Raw genomic sequence first — 18,943 nt, forward strand, 5'->3', positions numbered from 1 at the left:
CATACTGCATAGCACAATAGAAATATAATTACTTTCAATAACCAAGGTAATTTGATTACAGTAACAGGAACTGCACCACCAGTTTATACATACATAAATACAGGTCTTTCTCCCCCAGCCTGCACTTTATTTCAGTTTTTTGAGGTTCAAATCCTAACTGTATCTAATTGAGTGGGGTCACACACTGTAGCACAGCACATTGATGGTACAGTAATATCCCCATCTCCCTCCATGCCACCAAAATATTTTAGAATTAACATTTTTGTAAATGTTAATCCCTTGAGTCAAATTGCAAAAAGAATATAGAGGCACTGGAGTAAGTGCAAAAAATATTTACAAGGATGATACCAGAACTGAGAGGTTATAACTATCAGGAAAAACTGAACAGGCTGGGGCTTTTCTCTCTAGAAAAGAGAAGGTTGGGGAGTGGGTGAATTGATAGAGGTCTTTAAAATTATGAAGAGGTTGGATAGGGTAGACGTAGAGAAGATGATCCCACTGTGGGGGGAGTCCAAAACTAGGGGTCTTCAATATAAAATAGACACTAATAAATCTAATAAGGAATTCAGGAGAAAATTCTTTAGAGTGTGGTTAGAATATGGAACTCGCTACTATAAGGATGGCTGAGGCAAATAGCGGATACATTTAAGGGGAAGCTAGATAAGTACATGAGGGTTAAAGGAATAGAAGGGTATGTTGATAGGGCGAGATGAAGTAAGGTGGGTGAAGGCTCATGTGGAGAATAAACACCAGCATAGATCCATATGGCCTGTTTCTGTGCTGTAAAATTCTAATTCTATACTTCCTTACTTAGCAAGGCAAATTTGGTACTAGGAAATATAGCTCGCATAACCTCTACACTGAGGTCTGGGGAAACTTCCACAATGCACTTCTGATCCTATAAGATGGGCCTTAGGTTTTAATTGGCTAAGTAATCTGCCTTTCTTAACAGAATTGAGATACATTGGAAAATATTTCCATTAAAATTCTTAGACTGCATCTGAATAGAACAGCTGGACCATCTAACACTACAGCTCAAATAATTCTAAATCTTGACGACGTAATGTTAGCAGAACATTTCAATAATGAACCACATAAAAATAATTTAAATAGACACCAGCAGAATACTACACAGAAACAAAAAATTTCATTTGTCTGAGGCAAGTCAAAAAAAAGATAATTGGACAGCTAAATATGGTATTTTTCCTTCAATTCATATGTTCTTTCTCTATTTTCAAACTAAGGTCAGATATTCAGGTGACCAGACTGAAGTAGAAATTAGATTTCATATTTTGTCTTTGAAGATGCATAAAGTTTGACTTAGCACTAAACATGAAGGAATTTGAAAAATATTATCCTGTAATTAATATTTTATCACATCAGGAAACTATGTCTACTACATTTTACTGAGTTTTTTTATTGTAACAGCAATAAATCAGGCAAATGTGCTTACCTATAAAATGGATATAAAATACACAAAAGGGAATTATGGAAATTTACCTGCTGCAAACCTTCTGTACCAAATACGCCCCTCAGCTCTTCAACCTCCCTGTTCAGTTCTTCAATCTCTTGTTGTTTTGCAGCTAAATCTTCCTCCATTATCTCGAGTCTTGACTGAAAGGGCTGTGCATCGTGCTCAGAGCAGGTTCCTGAAATGCTAAATTCCTCTTCCTAGAGCAATTAAAATGAATTAAAACCCTGTACAGTATTACATTGTGATCTTCAAAGAAGAGAAGCCACAGACAGCGAAAAATGAATTTTGTAAAAGGCTGATTTAACATTACAACATGCAGCTAGTGGTAATTTATCACTATAGCAACTATTGTTGTTAGCAATTTGCACCTCAAAAGCTTCAATGTGCATTTGTCTATTTTTCAACCCACAGTACTTTGATGGGCAAGACTTGAAACAGTATTACTTCTATACCATTTCTGGTGAATACCTTTCATGAAAATTACAACACGGCTATAATCTTACCAAGCCTTCCAAAAAATCTTTTTGGTCATCATACTGAAAACCCAATAGTGGGGATGAAAGTTAGGAAATATAGGCTATTACAGCCCCAAATTTTCACAATTGGTCAGAGAATTAGTGAAAACTTCCAATTCTCTTCCCAAATAATTTTAGCTCCTTCAATGACTGCATGCTGTGGCACTAAATCGTTCTGAATGGGAAATCCGATGTTCAATGCTTGGTCTGTGCAACGGTAACTCACTGCAGCCAAGATATCAATGTGGGTATACGTTTGGCTTGTAAGGAAATAAGAAGTCACGGTTCTAGATCCTTATCACCATCCAGAGGTCCTGCTAAAAGTGTACATGCATAGATGTCAGAACAGGATCAGATTGTACTCCCCTCATAGTCGCCACTCACAGTTCAGGTTCACATCTGAACAGCAACTATTTGAATGAGCTACCCGGAGGCCTGCCAGCACCCATGGAACTGCGCCCATCCAAGAGTCACTACTTTTGAAAGAGGGGAAACTAAAAGTTCAACTTTTAAAAGATATTAATTAAAATATAATGTGCATGGTGTCCTGTAAAGCAAAAGCTGAAAAATTCAACAAAATCATAATTTCATAAAATCAAATCTTTTAAAATGTTATTCAGAAATAAAGTTGAACGTTTTCAGTAACAATGACCAATCATAAATTTGAGGCTGCAAGAGTTAATATTTTATTTTAGCTTCTGGTATAAATCAGAACATACTGCAGCCAATAGATTCTCCATAAACTCTTATTTATGAAGAATTTTAGCCAAACTCATTCATTTGAAAAATCTAGGTATGCCACTGTTAACAACTGTGTATTATCCATTTAGTTCACACAACAAAAATGACAATTGCATATCAAATCATTGTAAAAAGCAGCAAGAAACAAAGGGCCAACAAATATGCCTTGTTCTCCCAGTGATGTACTGAAGCAGCTCGTAACACCAATGTTAGTATATATATTATAGATTAATAAGGTATCAATGCACATTAGTTTGCTAATGTTAAGTGTCATTATTTACCATCTGCTACTCAGAATGGCTGAAAATAATTCCAGAATGTCTTTACTTTTTGGGTGAATGTATGTGATCAGGCTGAGGAATGCCAGTGGGAAAAATACATTTTCCATTTTTAGCATTTAGTGCCAGCATTATACCAGATAAAGTGCAGTGTGGACAAAAGCAGAGTAAAGCTCTTTCCAACCTTACTCTGCCCCCAACACTGGCTGGCTTAACTCCAAACTCAAAAGAATGCCTTTAGCTGCACTTATATATTTCTCACATTAGTCATCCTTAGAGCCTCTCTCAAATTGCAAATCAGTGCTGCGTTTTAGACTTATTCCAAAAAGGAATTGGAAAAACTACTTTGACAAAGGACACATGCAATTGGTGGGTAGGGGGGGTGGGAAATCACTTTAAATCAGTCAGGAATGGATTCAGTCACAGGTGCCAAAATTAAAAGTGTTCTAACTTACTCACCAATCAGCATGTTTACTAATTTCTATAATCAATTATAAAAGTTTAACATCACTGATTATTAAAATTGATATTTAATGATTTTAATTCCTGAATGCAGGTAGTGATATGGATCTATACTCCAGGAACCATGCAAGCCATACTGGAAAAAAATTCAGTCAGTAGCTGTGGGTAAATATGTCTAAGTTATTTTACTTCATACTGTACCCTTGTCATATCTTCTGCTTTAAATACTGATTCTCGTTGCACTGTACAACAACCATTTGCCTGTGCAAAGCAAACAATTTCTTTTAAGCATTTTCTCATCCATTCCTAAAAAATTAATGCTAAAGACAATACAGCGTTAATGTTTATTAACGCCAGTTAAAGAGGATGTAAGTAATTTATAACCATCCCATTACACAATCCTATAGCCCAGTGGGTCGCAAGGCTTTTCAAGTTGTGCCCCACCAAAAAATTCTTGTAGCTTCTCACGCCCATTAGCTGTTAGGAATTAAACGCAAAATATCAATAAAGTAATTTTTATTTAAAATAAGAACTTAAAACATCTCAATTTAAGTCATTTATTTCCTTTCTTCCTCTCAGATACTTGTTGTAGCTCCATTTATTTGAGTCTCTCTCACCTTTCTGCAGATCAGCAGCCTAGACATTGGACTTGGGGCCACTATAATGTGGAGCAAAAATTAGCATGAACCTTCAGCCCTTGTTCTAGTCTCACAATTTAGTTCAAATTTTCCAGATTTTCTTTTTCATACCATTTATTATCTTGTATTATCCATAAAATCGTCTCTTAGACACTTCCTTTGAAGACTGAAAAGCCGTTTCCATATTTTCCACCCTCTAATCCTCTGGCACAATTTTCATTTTCATAGAACTTTGGAAAATTAGTCAGAGCCTTATTATTTCTTCTCTAGCTTCCCACTGGATCCTCAGATATAAACCTGTAATTTGTTTACTTTAAGCTTGAGTAACTTTTTTGGTACTGTTTTCTCCGACTAATAACCTCCACTGACAGTTCTACACCAACTGGTGATTTTCGCCTCCTCTGTGAAAACTTACAAGCTTTCGGAGACTTCCTCCTTCCTCAGGTAAATGTTCAGGAGCTCCTCGAAGCCTACGCATTTATACATATAGAACAATACATGGTGTTTACAGAATGCCCCTGCAACTGCCCGTTGCCAAGGCAATCACCGTGTTCAGACAGAGAGGTGTCACCTGCAGAACCCCCGAATACACATTCAACAAAAAAACAAACAGGGAAAAAAAACAGAGAGAGGCAGAAACATCCGGAAGGCAGAGAAAGCCAGCAAATGACCCATTATATTAAAAACAGATAACATTTGTTCGCTGGTGGGGTAACACCCATGAGGACGGCCTCAACCGGGATCTTGGGTTCATGTCACGCTACACGTTACCCCACCAGCGAACAAATGTTATCTGTTTTTAATATAATGGGTCATTTGCTGGCTTTCTCTGCCTTCCGGATGTTTCTGCCTCTCTCTGTTTTTTTTCCCTGTTTGTTTTTTTGTTGAATGTGTATTCGGGGGTTCTGCAGGTGACACCTCTCTGTCTGAACACGGTGATTGCCTTGGCAACGGGCAGTTGCAGGGGCATTCTGTAAACACCATGTATTGTTCTATATGTATAAATGCGTAGGCTTCAAGGAGCTCCTGAACATTTACCTGAGGAAGGAGGAAGTCTCCGAAAGCTTGTGAATTTAAAATAAAATTGCTGGACTATAACTTGGTGTTGTAAAATTGTTTACAATTGTCAACCCCAGTCCATCACCGGCATCTCCACATTGTGAAAACTTAGGCCAAGTACTTCCATAGTATCTTTGCCACTCCACTCACTGCAAGCTTGCCTCCATCTTCTTTTAGCAGCCTTTCCTATACTTTGGCAATTCTCTTGGTAATAAAATGTCTATAGGAAGATTTTTTTGTTGTCTTTTATACTTTTTGCTAATTTTCTGCCATATTCCAACTTTGGCCTTTTTATAACTTTCATATGTTCCTTATATTTGTTCTGTTTTTCATTTTTATTACTTGCTCTGTACATACTAAATATTTTTATTTTGTTTCAGATTTGATCTAATCTCCCTTTTTATTGATGAAATTCAAACTTTCAATACCCTTGATTTGTACCCTCTAAATCTCCCTCTTTAAATATTCCCAATCGCTGATCTATGATTCTATTCGACAACTTTTTTCCTTCCATTTAATCTAGACAAGGTCTCCTTTTATCTCGCTATAAATAGCTTTTTTCCCCCAAAAGTCAGGTATCCTCGTCCTCGACTTTTCTTTATCCTTTTCTATTCTTGCACTTAACCTAATTATATTGTGATCACTGTTTCCCAAATGGTCCTTTACTCTAAGGTTACCTGCTTGCTCCACTTCCAGTCAGAACCAGGTCACGTAGTGCTTCATTTCTTGATGGAGTAGCAATGTACTAAGCAAGGAAACAGCCCTGAACATACAGCAAAATAAACACTCTCTCTTTTCACAACAAACCTTTTCCTTATCCCAATCTATTTTTAGATAATTAAAAATTTCTCCCAATTGTAACTCTAATGTTAATACACATCTATATGTTCATTTTGAGGGAATGTATCCTTTTAAGGGGGAATTTTATTCCCTTCTCTGGCAAAAGAATCAGTGTGGAGATGAGGAGAATCTTTTTTATCCAGCGAGTTATGATGATTTGGAATACATTGCCTGAAAGAGTGATGGAACCAAATTCAATAGTATTTTTCAAAAGGGAATTGGATAAATACTTAAAATGGAAAAATTTGCAGGGCTATGAGGAAAGAGCAGGGGAGTGGGACTAATTGAATAGCTCTTTCAAAGAGTCGGCACAGGCACGATGGGCCGTATAGTCTCCTTCTGTGCTGTAAGATTCTATGAATCATCAGCTTTGAAATCTAGGTAAGTTTTTAGCAACATGCTCAGGAACACAAACAGAAAACTTTTCTAAATTATTTTAGCTACTAGAATTAACTTGTGCCTCCACGGGATTCTTCTTATATCTTTGAAAAGCAGTACATAATATCAGACCTCGTATTAGGCTCAATCAAGTGAATTTATTGGATAAAAGAACAAGCAAATAACTAGCAGTAATATAAAATATTTATAGTACTATATAAATGCAAGTTTTTTCCTTCTTTACTAAAATGACTACTTTTACATTCGCATTTTATCGACAGCTCCCACCCCCACATTTTAGCATCATCTGTCAATCTGACCAGCTTGCATCGTGTTTCTGAATCCAGGTCATTTATATATCAGTAATAGTAGGGGCCCCAGCACGAATGTCTGGGGTGCTCCACTCAGTCCATCACCCCAGCCTAGCATCATTCACCTAACTGGTTCGCACTGGTTCAACCAATTCCTTATCTATCTCTAATCGCTACTTAGGATAATCACTACCTTAAGCTTTTATAGCAGGCGCTTCATCTGGAAGTGTAAGAAAGGCTTGAAAGTCTAAGCACAGTAGTGCTAACCCATTTATTTCAATAAAGGTTAAAATTACACTGACCAAAAAACCTAGGCAACTATGTCACAGGGCTTTTACTTCCTTATAAAAGGTTAGTCAGCAGGATGCGCCTAGTCTAAAACTGAGTTGGATGCTACTTAAGAGGTTATTTTCACATAGGTACTTGTTTCTGATGATAAACTTTGTTATTTTGCAAGTTACCAATGCAAGATTAATGTATCTATGGTTACCCAGGATCATTTTATCCCCTTTCTTGAAAATGAGTGCCACAATGGCTTGTTTCCGTTCCAATAGGACCACCCCTATATTCATTGACTCCTTCATGACTTCATAAATATCATCTCTAGTCTCACCTGGCAATCTTGGGTATATAGCATCCATCTCTAGAAATTGATTGAGGCTATTAAGCCTATCTGGGACATTCTTGCAAGTGATATAAAAGCCATTATGTTTACAGTAATTGAGAAAATTTAAAGGAGATTTTACAAGTACTCGTGTCACCCATTTTTTCTTATTTGCAGTAATTTATACTTGTCCATATGCTCCACCCACTTACCTCAAATCAGTCAAAGCAGCTCATCAGGCTGGATTTTCACCTTATAAACCCATGTTTTAGTTTCCTATTAAGTTATTGCTACACAGATGCTCCTCCAGCTAACCCCTTGGAATAGCTTCCATTATTTACTGATGTTAGGCACCTGGGTCAGATACGTTGTCTTTTTTAAATAGAGATATTATGGTTGCTTGTTTCCAGTCCTGCAGAACTGGACCACTGCCCATTGATTACTTCACGATATTCAGTGCCCCACAAATTTCCTTCTTAGTGTCCTTAAGAACATTAAGATATATACTGTCTGAAGCATGTGACTGGTTAATCTTAAATTCATTTAAATGACCTAAAAATCCGCTAGGATAGGGAATGGACTACAAAAATTGGATAGAAAATTTGTAATCCTCTTTGGTGAATAATTCTAGAAAATCTTAAAATATTTTCTCTTCAGTTTCACCACCATTTTTAATCTTTTAAAATTCCAACTTCTCTACTCTTTTATTGGAAGAATGTTTTGGTGTTCTGCACCAACATATTTTGCTATCCTCATCGAGTCTTTTAAGCACCTCCAATTTCCCTTTGAGTCCCAAGGATTATGTCTTCTTTACAATATACTTACCTCTGATGTATAGTCATCAGCAGTTGTGGACACTTCACTCTCTGGCTGAAAAATAAACATATAAATTAAAAACATTTTTAATTTGAATTATTAAAGACTGAGTAATTAAGTACAATTAATATGCACTGGCAGTGTTCATGATATAATGACAAGTAAATAAAAATGCAATGTTTAACTCTACTGGAACCATTCCCCACAATTTGTTCAAGAATGAATACATACAGCCATAGAAACAAACCAAACATTTAAATTGCCATGGCTACCTCAATCATTCCCATTTATCTAAGGCTTCAAGGTCACAGTAACAAAAATTTGTATTTATATAGCACCTTTAACCTAGTAAAACATCCCAAGGCACGTCACAGGAGCACAATCAGACAAAAATTGACAGTAACAGCTTGGAACCAAGAAGAATGGCCTATAGTTATCCAATATATCCTTCTCTCCCTTTTTGAACAAGGGTGTTACACCAGCTACTCTCCAGTCCCATGGCACAAAATGCATCTTTAAGGAGGACTGAAAAATTATGGCCAGAACCTCTGTGATCTCTTCTTTCAACAGCCTATGGTGCATGCCATCAAAGCCCAGAGACTTATCCATCTTGAGTTCTGCTAATATTTTCAGAATTTGAAGGTTTCATACCCCACTCTCCCCCTTTATCAGATCTGATATTAGGAGGCACAGTACATTGTGCAGATGAGAGCAGGATGGTGCAAAGGGATGTAGACAGACTAAGTGAGTAACCAAACTATGGCAGATGGAATTCAATGTGGGAAAGTGTAAGGTCATCCACTTTAGATCCAAGAAAGACAAATTGGAATATTTTGTTAATGGGGAACAGGTTAGGAGCTACTGAAGAGCACAGGGACTTAGATGTTCAAGTACACAAATCACAAAGCTAGTGCAATAGTGCAAAAAGTAATCAAAAAGGCTAACGGAATGTTGGACTTTATCTCAAGGGGGCTGGAATACAAAAGTGAGAAGTGATGCTTCAGTTGTACTGAGCCTTGATCAGACCCCATCTGAAGTACTGAAGTTTTGGGCACTGAACCTCAGGAAAGATATACTGGCCTTGGAGGGGGTACAGCGCAGACTCACCAGAATGATATCAGGGCTTAACCAGTTAAAATATGAGGAAAGGTGGCATAAACTTGGCTTGTATTCCCATCAGTTCAGAAGGTTGAGAGGTGATCTAATTGAGGTGTTAAAATGATAAAGGGATTCGATAGAGTAGATACAGCGAATCCAGAACAGGGGGGCACAATCTTAAAATTAGAGCTTGGTCGTTTAGATATGAAATCAGGAAGCACTTTTTCCACACAGAGTGTAATGGAAATGTGGAATTCTCTTACCCAAAGGCTGTGGATGCTGGGTCAATTGAAATTTTCAAGAACTCAGATCAACAGATTTTTATTAGGTATGGGAATCAAGGGATATGGATCACAGGAAGATAAATGGACTTAAGGTACAGATCAGCAATCATCTAACTGAATGTTGGAACAGGCTCAAGGGGCTAAATGGTCTCATGTTCCTATAACTCCTGCCTTTAGTCCAATATTGATCTTGCTGCTTTGTGGCCTCAGCCTAACTTGCCTGCCTCCTAGTCCCAGGCCTGGCTGTTGCGTTCCACTACAATTTTGCAGTTACTGCAGTTTTGCACTTGACTGGACCTTTCTGTGAACACCCAAATCTCACCTCTGGCTTCCCACATGCGGCTGGTGCGGAGACGGAGGATTTCACAAAGGTTTATTGGGAAGCTGGGGCTGGGTGTGGAGTCAAGAGGCCAGGGACATAGCAGTTCATGGGCTGAGGCTTGGGATCCAACAGTATTGCAAGAGCTGCAAATCTTGAGCTATATAAGGGGTAGTTTATTTGTTGATATGGGTCACCGGTTTCTGGTACGGCACATAATGTTCATATGCACAAATGAAAAGATTTACAGGAGCTATTAACATCTCTTTCCATTCCTGGAGTACTGTATTTAAAAATAAATGTAACTAGGTAGCTATTATAGATAGACTTAGTATTACAAAACATGCCAGATAAAAGGTTCTGTCTACATAGCAGTAATTATAAAAGTGACTGTTGCAAGGATTAGAATATGTGGGTTTCTATGGAGGTTTAAAATCAAATAGAAGACTGTTCATAATTATCGGTGGAGTCAGTTGCTAGACATGTTTTTATGTAAATTAATTGTCCAGTCTTTTCTAATTGTCAATGCTTTATATATTGTCTTGCAGGACAGTTTCTAATCATGAAAAGTTCTTGGAGAATTTGCTATGTGCTGTACCCCCAGATCAACATTTTTGCAATAATATTTTCATTGTTTCAGGTGATTTATGAAAAGCACAAATATTCTTTTATCACAAATATAAACAGTTCTACATTATCCTGCCCTGGGATTTTAGGGAGGTGTTTTTTCCTGAACTGGATCATAACGTAATCTGGAGATTGTCACTTTTAATCACTGGGTTAAAAGCTAAAGTCTTTGTCCTTGTGCAATTCAACGTTCCTTTCCGCCAAAATAAATGTTCATGTTCTTTGTATTTAACTATAGCTATGACTTTATTTTTCAGAATTGCTTTTACAGAACGTGGCAGACTTACTAATCATGAGGAAATGCCTTGAAGACATAACCTCAAGTGTCAAAATACCAGGATTTTTTTAATTTGTAGTATTCTAACAATGCTAACTTTGTTTCAAATTATAATTCTTGATTTAAAACCAATTTCTCGGGTCGTACATTTTATTTAAAATTTCAATCTTGCCAACGTAGAATGTTGTCAAAAAAATTGATTTCCGCATTCTCAACTAGCCTTAAGAGGAAAGAACTTACATTTACATAACACCTTTCCCATCCTCAGGATACTCCAAAGCGCTTGACAACCAATGTATTGAAGTCCAATCATTACTGCCATATGAGTAAACCACAGCAGTCAATTTGTGCAAAGCGAGGTCCCACAAACAGCAAATTAAACTTCATTAGAATTTGTTTCTGGTGGTCAGGAGCACAATATTCTGGTGCCCCTCTAAAATACTCTATTTTTGAAGTTCTCTTAAACAGGGATAGTAGTCCACATGACTTATTAAAAATTAAACTATTACAAATATTTTGCCAAAAAATCTTTTTTGTGCAATAATGACATTTTTTTTAAAAAATATTTTTGTTTTATGAATTCTGTCGACCAAAATGTTCTGGGTTGGAGAAGGCACTAAATCTGATGCCTTGGGAAATAAGAATTAACATTGGTAGAATCCTTCACTATGGTTCATTAGTATCAGCTGTGTATGTTAACTCTGGGCTTAGGTGCATTCTGCTCCCTCCCTTGGTTCTCCTCCCTTGATGGCAGAGCTTTCAGCCTTTTTTGGTCCCACCCCTCCAGAACTCTTTCCCCTCCCTCCCTCCCCCCGCGCCCCCCCCCAACCGTGCTACATCCCGCCTCACCTTTAAAAGCCTTGTTAAAAGCTACCCTTTTGATAGGTAGGTTAACCTACCACATGTTTTTTCTCTCTACTGTGCGCAGCACCTCAGGGTCTTTTATTATATTAAAGGCGTTTTACAAGTGGCTGTTGACATAACTTAGTAACTTTTCAGCTGGTACCCTAATTATACTGTCGGTAGTTACCGATTTTTAAAAAACGAAACAAACAGAAGGATGTTAAAAGTTAATTTTAATGTTTTATAATGGTGTTGTTTTTCAAATGTGAGACTCTGGTGCTACATTTATATTATAGAACTAACACCTTACTCCGCTGGTGCTGTGGATTCCTCCCCATTTATATTATGATCAGTCTCCATGGCATCAGAACAACATATAACAAGCCTGTGCAGGCACACTTGTTCGAAAATAGTTACTTTATTTTCCGTCTTCGAGACCTGCTCTGGTCTTCAGACATCTTTAGTCAAAGCTTCTATCTCCTTTTGGACTTCAAGGTTCTGTAATATTAGGGCCTGGTGACTTATCCAACTTGAATTCTGATCATTTTTTCAGAACCAATTCATTTTTTTTAAAAAAGAGTTATCTCTAATAATTGCTGCATATCTCACTGCCACCATTTGTAAAACTTCCTGGAATTTTAAAAAATTCATTTTTTGAGATGAGGACGATGTTGGGAAGGCCAGCATTTATTGCCCATCTGTAGTTGCCCTGAGTAGGTGGTGGTGGGACACCTTCTTGAACTACTGTTTGTTACCAGGCCATTTCAGAGGACAGTTAAGAGTCAACCACGTTGGTGTGGGACTGGAGTCACATATAAGCCAGACTACATAAAGACAGCAGATTTCCTTCTCTAAAGGACATTAATAAATCTGATAGCTTCATGGGCATGCTTTTTACTGATAAAGGGTTTTATTTCCAGATTTCTTTTCTAAGTGCAAATTCTCAAACTGCCATGGTGGGATTTGAACACATGTTCTTTGTATATAGTCCAGGCCTCTGGATTATTATTCTAGGCCTCAAGATTACTGGTCCAATAATATAACTAATACACTACCATACCGATATTTAATATATCTCCACCATACCATGATCCTCCACAATTAAATCCCCTTCATCCATGGGCAGTTCTACCAACTCTCTAAGTATTCTTTTATTTGCTTATAAAAGCCTTTACTATTTTGTTTTATATTATCTGGTAGCCTTTTTCATATTCCCTTTTAGCTCTTTCAATCTCCCGATCCACCACCAGCCTCCCATTGTTTTTTTTAAATATTTCTCGCGATTTTCTTTAGTATTAGCCCTAATTTATCAAACCTTTTAAATTTGTTTACTTTTCATCTCTATTTATCCAAAGCACTCTATTCGTTGACACAGCCCCTTTTTTTCCTTATAGGCATATATTTATTTTGTAATCTATGATCTCATATTTGAAGATTTCCATCTGTTGACATGTTTGCATGTTTTCTGTCCAATGAATTTGAACCAAATCCCTTATCTCACTGAACTTTGCTTTTTTCAAGTCCAGCTTCCGAATCTTTGACTCATCCTTTTCTATATTTAACACTGAAGCTAACTACATTGCGGTCACTATTTGGTAATTGTTCTCTACTCATCAATTATTTGTCTAACTAAATCAAGGAACACTTCTTGCCTTGATGGATCTCAGAAGCAGCCACGGATGCTTTCTAAATGGCCTTCCCCACATTGACCACATAGTTTACCTTTCACAGGTATACTGCAACTGTTGAGAAAGTGGGAATCAATCATGTGGGAAGAATGACCCAATCAAGTGCAGTAGAATAAATCTGCCTGATACATTTGTCTAGCACTGAATAAAATTGACTGATTAATTGTGACTGAGAAGTGTTACAGGAAGTATTACACTAAATGATGTAGGAAGTGCATGACGTGCGCTATATGCAAGACTTTTAATATATTGCTGCTGATGTCTTGTGGCAATGGTCATGGTGAATTGAAGGTTTTAAAAAAAAACAGGATGTTGTGCTAAGTAGTATTATCAGTGACATCGATTTCTCAGCATTGGGGGCAGCCCTAGGATTTGGGAGCACTGAGAAGGGGGCAGTACTGGGGTGGGGTTTCAAGGTCTAGTGGTACTTTGAGGGAGACTACGGTATGGAACAAAGAGAATGGTGAAACAGAAGTTCACAGTAAAATATAGAATAGCAAACAAAGGGAACAAGAGAGAGCGGGAGAAAAAAAGAATTGGAGAGGGTGGGACAAGATGACACAGTTGAGGAGAGAATATTTTAAAAAATTTGTACCTATGAGCAATGCCAAGGGAGATCAAGTTATATAACAATACACCACGGAGATATTTTTCTAACTTCATGCTGCCTGTAGAGATTCTCACTTAACTTAAATGCCAGAAAATCATACATGGCATACCCTATATTAAAACAGTACATTACTCGCCATAAAATAACCTATCCTCCGACTCACTGTGAGAATGCTACATGTCGATCTTCTGGTAATCTATATAATTTCAATGGAACCATTTTAAACCTCCCCAACCAATTTAATGGTGATGGGGGAAACAAACTACAGATTGAATGTCTGCAATGATTACAATTTTAATCATTCAGCAAAGTGGTAATCTTCTCAATGTTAGATGGAACAAATCAATAAGAAAGGGTTCTTCAGATCTGAAAAGAGATATCTGAGGCTTTTTAGAGGTATACAGATAGACAAAGTAAACCCAGAGCAATACTTTCAGGTAGTAGGCAGGACAAGAGGATATTGATTCAGGATCATGAAGGGAAAATTTATATCAGAGGCCAGGACGTGTTTCTTTATATAGAATGTGAACAATGAATGGAACTGGTTAACAGCAGAAGTGGTTGAGACCAGAACACAGCACTCGTAAAAAAAAAATTATGTAATGGGAAGAGTGTATAGTTTTGGTATTCTGGTAGGATCTCAGATACAGTGAAGGACCGCCTTCATCCAATATCATGCATTAACTACTTGGGAAAATGTATGATTGCCATGGTAACCACACACAAAAGACAAAAACTAGCCCTGAAATATGCATTAAAAATGAGTATCTAGGAGCAATGACCATCTAATGGTTTAGATGAGTGACATAAACCACTCACCTTCTGCTCATCATTTATGTCATCTAATCCCTCAAAGAGATTACAGCTGGTCATCAGTATCCAGTAACCATTATTCATTATACCCTGAAAGGTATTGCAATCTATTGCTCTATGAGCTAACTATTCAAAAATGTCACATCTAGGGAAGAAACCACAAATTTATCAAAAATAAAAACAGAAAATGCTGGAACATACTACAGATCCAGCAGCATTTGAAAAAAACAGATTAGTCTAAAATTAAAATGTTAATCTTTCATCAGAATTGGAAATTGGAAAATAAGCAAGCCCATATATAGGAGCGGGAAAAAGTAGTGAGTCGAAAACAACAGTTAAATATAAAGAGTCAGGTATGCTACGTATTATCACAAAGAAGCAATTACCAGATTTAATAGTTAGGGACTGTTCACATCCTCAATGTGCCGTTTGACTATGAGCTGAGTTTCTGACCCCATATCCTCTCCATCACAAAGACCACCTACTTCAATTTCTGGAATATCGCCTGCTTTCTGCATGCCATTCAACCCATTTACTCCCTTTCTGTGATTGGTGTATATGTTAATTCCCTTCCTCCCCCCCACCTCTTTTTTTATTTTTCCAACCTTATTGAAATGCATAAAACATCTTTGTCTTCAATTCAGATGAGGGGTTACATATCAAGTTGTTGACTGGCTGGCATGGAAATGGCTAAAGATGAAATTGAAAGCAATCTGGGAGTCTTAGACTCAATGCTCAACATCTCTAACCAATGCAGAGCAGTAAATGAAGCAAAGAGAATATCGAGCTATATAGCTAAAACAGTAGATTATAAGGCAGAGAAAGGCACGCCTTGAGTTCTGTGTCCGTTCTGGTCACAAACATGCAAGGGAGACACTCAAGCATTGAAGACAGTGCAGAGAAGAGCCACAAGATTGTTTCCTAGTGTCAGAGGTCTGAGTTATGAGCAAAGACTGGAGAAACGAGGACTTCTCAGCCTTGAAAGGAGACAGAAGTGATCTTATAAAGGTGTATAATATAGTAAACAGTGTAGAAAAGATAATTCTGGAACATTATTTCAAACTAAATAGTGAGAGTAGGACACAGGAACATGGGTTCAAACTAGTAAAAGGCAAATTTTGTACTGATATCAGGAAGTTTTTCTTCATAAAATGAGACCAACACATGAAATGGGCTTCGAGGGAGATTGGTGACAGTGAAAACCCTGGAATCATTTAAGAATAAATTAGGTGCTACAATGGGAGGATCTAGAGTCTTTCTGAATGGATGAACCAAGTTAGGTCAACGGGTTTCCTTATTTGTATTTCTCTTGTGGTTGTTACCTAGAGAAGTTAAGAATAGAATACTATAAAAAGAATTTTCTTACTATTTCAATACTAAACAAACTGTCAAGAGTTTTAAACTAGTTTTCTCTTTTGAGTGTCTACAACTGTTAGCTTCCTGAAGTGAATCTTAGATTTTTATTCACGCATATTAGCTTTTTAGTACACTGGCTCTGGCCTTGGGCATAAATGAATCAGAAAATTTACGGCACTGAAAGCGGCTATTCAGCCCTTCGAGTCCGCAACAGCCGAAAATGAGCCACCCAGCCTAATCCCACTTTCCAGTACTTGGTCCATAGCCTTGTGGGTCACGGCATTTAAGGTGCAAATCCAGGTACTTTTTAAATGAGTTGAGGGTTTCTGCCTCTACTACCCTTTCAGATGGTGAGTTCCAGACCCCTAGCACCCTATGGTTGAAAAATGTTTTCCTCAGCTCCCCTCTAATCATTCTACCAATCACTTTAAATCTATGCCCCCAGTTACTGACCTCTCTACTTAGGGAAATAGGTCCTTCCTATCAGCTATATCTAGGCCCCTCATAATTTTGTACACCTCAATTATTCACCCCTCAGCCTCCTCTGTTCCAAAGAGAACAACCCCAGCCTATCCAATCTTTCCTCAAAGCTAAAATTCTCTACTCCTGGCAACATCCTCGTAAATCTCCTCTGTACCCTCTCTAGTACAATTACATCCTTCCTGTAATGTGGTGACCAGAACTGTGCGCAGTACTCAAGCTGTAGCCTAACTTGCATTTTATACAGTTCCAGCATAACATGCCTGCTTTTATATTCTATGCATCAGCTAATAAAGGAAAGCATACCATATGCCTTCTTAACCACCTGATCCACCTGTCCTGCTACCTTCAATGATCTGTAGACATGCACTCCAAGGTCCCTCTCTTCCTCTACACCTTTCAGTATCCTCCCATTTATTGTGTACTCCCCTGCCTTGTTTACCCTCCCCAAATGCATTACCTCACACTTCTCTGGATTGCATTCCATTTGCCACTTTTCTGCCCACCTAACCAGTCCATTGATATCTTCCTGCAGTCTACAGCTTTCCACCTCACTATCAACCACACACCCAATTTTTGTATCATCTGCAAATTTCTTAATCATGCCCCCTAAATTTAAGTCCAAATCATTAATATATATCACAAAAAGCAAAAGGACCTAGTACTGAGTCCTGCAAAACAGCCTTCCAGTTACAAAAACATCCGTCAGCCATTACCCTTTACTTCCTGCCACTGAGCCAATTTTGGATCCAATTTGCCACTCTCATTTGGACATCAGGGGCTTGTACTTTTTTGGCCAGTCTGCCGTGTGGGACCTTGTCAAAAGCCTTGCTAAAATCCACGTGCACTACATCAAATACACTACCCTTATCGACCCTCCTTGTTACCTCCTCAAAAAATTCAATCAAGTTAGTCAGAAACTACCTTCCCTTAACAAATCCATGCTGACTGTCCTTGATTACTCCGTGCCTTTCTAAGTGACAGTTTATCCTGTCCCTCAGAATTGATTCCAATAATTTGCCCACCACCGAGGTTAGACTGACTGGCCTGTAATTATGCGGTCTATACCTCGCTCCCTTCTTAAACAATGGTACAACATTAGCAGTCCTGCAATCCTCCGGCACCACGTCTGTATCCAGTGAGGATTGGAAAATGATGGTCAGTGCCTCTGCTATTTCCTTGTTTGCTTCTTTTAACAGCCTAGGATACATTTCATCCGGGCCTGGTGATTTATCTACTTTCAAAGATGCTAATCTCCTTAATACTTCCTCTCTCACGAAGATTATCCCATTCAATATTTCACACTCCTGCTCCTTAACAACAATGTCTGCACCGTCCCTCTCTTTTGTGAAGACAGACGCAAAGTATTCATTAAGAACCATACCAACAACTTCCGTCTCCACACATAAGTTATCGATATTCTATTGGATTTTTTTTGTAGGAAATTGACTTATTTTTACATCTAAGTTGGTTGAGCAATAAGTGAAGCACCAAGGTAGGACATACCTGCTGCCAAAATACTTAGGATCCCAGTATTCTAAGAAAATAAGAAATAGGAGCAGGATTAGGCCATACTGCCCCTCGAGCCTGCTCCGCCATTCACTAAGATCATACCCGATCTTCAACCTCAGTTTCACTCTCCCGGGCAATCGCCATATCCCTTGATTCCCTTAGAGTCCAAAAATCTATCGATCTTAGTCTTGAATATACTCAATGAGCGAGCATCCACAGCCCTCTTTCGTAGAGAATTCCAAAGATTCACTGCCCTCTGAGTGAAGAAATTTCTCATCACAGTCCTAAATGGGTGACCCCTTATTAGGAACGTAGGAATACAGGAACAGGAGTAGGCCATTCCGCCCCTTGAGCCTGCTCCGCCATTTGATAAGATCATGGTTGCTCTGTGATCCAACTCCACATATCTGCCTTTGGCCCATATCCCTTAATATCTTTGGTTGCCAAAAAGCTATCTCAGATTTAAATTTAGCAAATGAACTAGTATCAATTGCCGTTTGCGGAAGAGAGTTCCAAACTCCTACCACCCTGTGTGTAGGAATGTTTTCTAATCTCACTCCTGAAAGGTCTGGCTCTAATTTTTAGACTGTGCCCCCTACTCCAAGAATCCCCAACCAACGGAAATAGTTTCTCTCTATCCACCCTATCTGTTCCCCTTAATATCTTATAAACTTCAATCAGATCACCCCTCAACCTTCGAAACTCGAGAGAATACAACCCCAATTTGTGTAATCTCTCCTCGTGACTTAACCCTTGAAGTCCGGGTATCATTCTAGTAAACCTACGCTGCACTCCCTCCAAGGCCAATATACCCTTCCGAAGTTGCGGTGCCCAGAACTGTTCACAGTACTCCAGGTGCGGTCTAACCAGGGTTTTGAATAGCTGCAGCATAACTTCTGCCTCCTTGTATTCTAGTCCTC

The 18,943-nt window shown here is 38.2% G+C and overlaps 1 protein-coding gene across 3 annotated transcripts in view; it reads right to left on the bottom strand.

Moving 5' to 3' along the window:
- Positions 1–18,943, bottom strand: part of akap9 (A kinase (PRKA) anchor protein 9) — a 248,150-nt gene that overhangs the window by 211,483 nt on the left and 17,724 nt on the right. For all 3 annotated transcript variants that reach the window (XM_068006479.1, XM_068006470.1, XM_068006463.1), the window contains exons 3-5: positions 8,126–8,170; positions 3,672–3,731; positions 1,501–1,671 (exon numbers count right to left, since the gene is read on the bottom strand). In XM_068006479.1, the coding sequence (XP_067862580.1) occupies positions 1,501–1,671; positions 3,672–3,731; positions 8,126–8,170 (276 nt within the window). The remainder of the gene's footprint in view (positions 1–1,500; positions 1,672–3,671; positions 3,732–8,125; positions 8,171–18,943) is intronic.

This window comes from Heptranchias perlo, chromosome 2, assembly GCF_035084215.1.
Source record: "Heptranchias perlo isolate sHepPer1 chromosome 2, sHepPer1.hap1, whole genome shotgun sequence".
NCBI lineage: Eukaryota > Metazoa > Chordata > Chondrichthyes > Hexanchiformes > Hexanchidae > Heptranchias > Heptranchias perlo.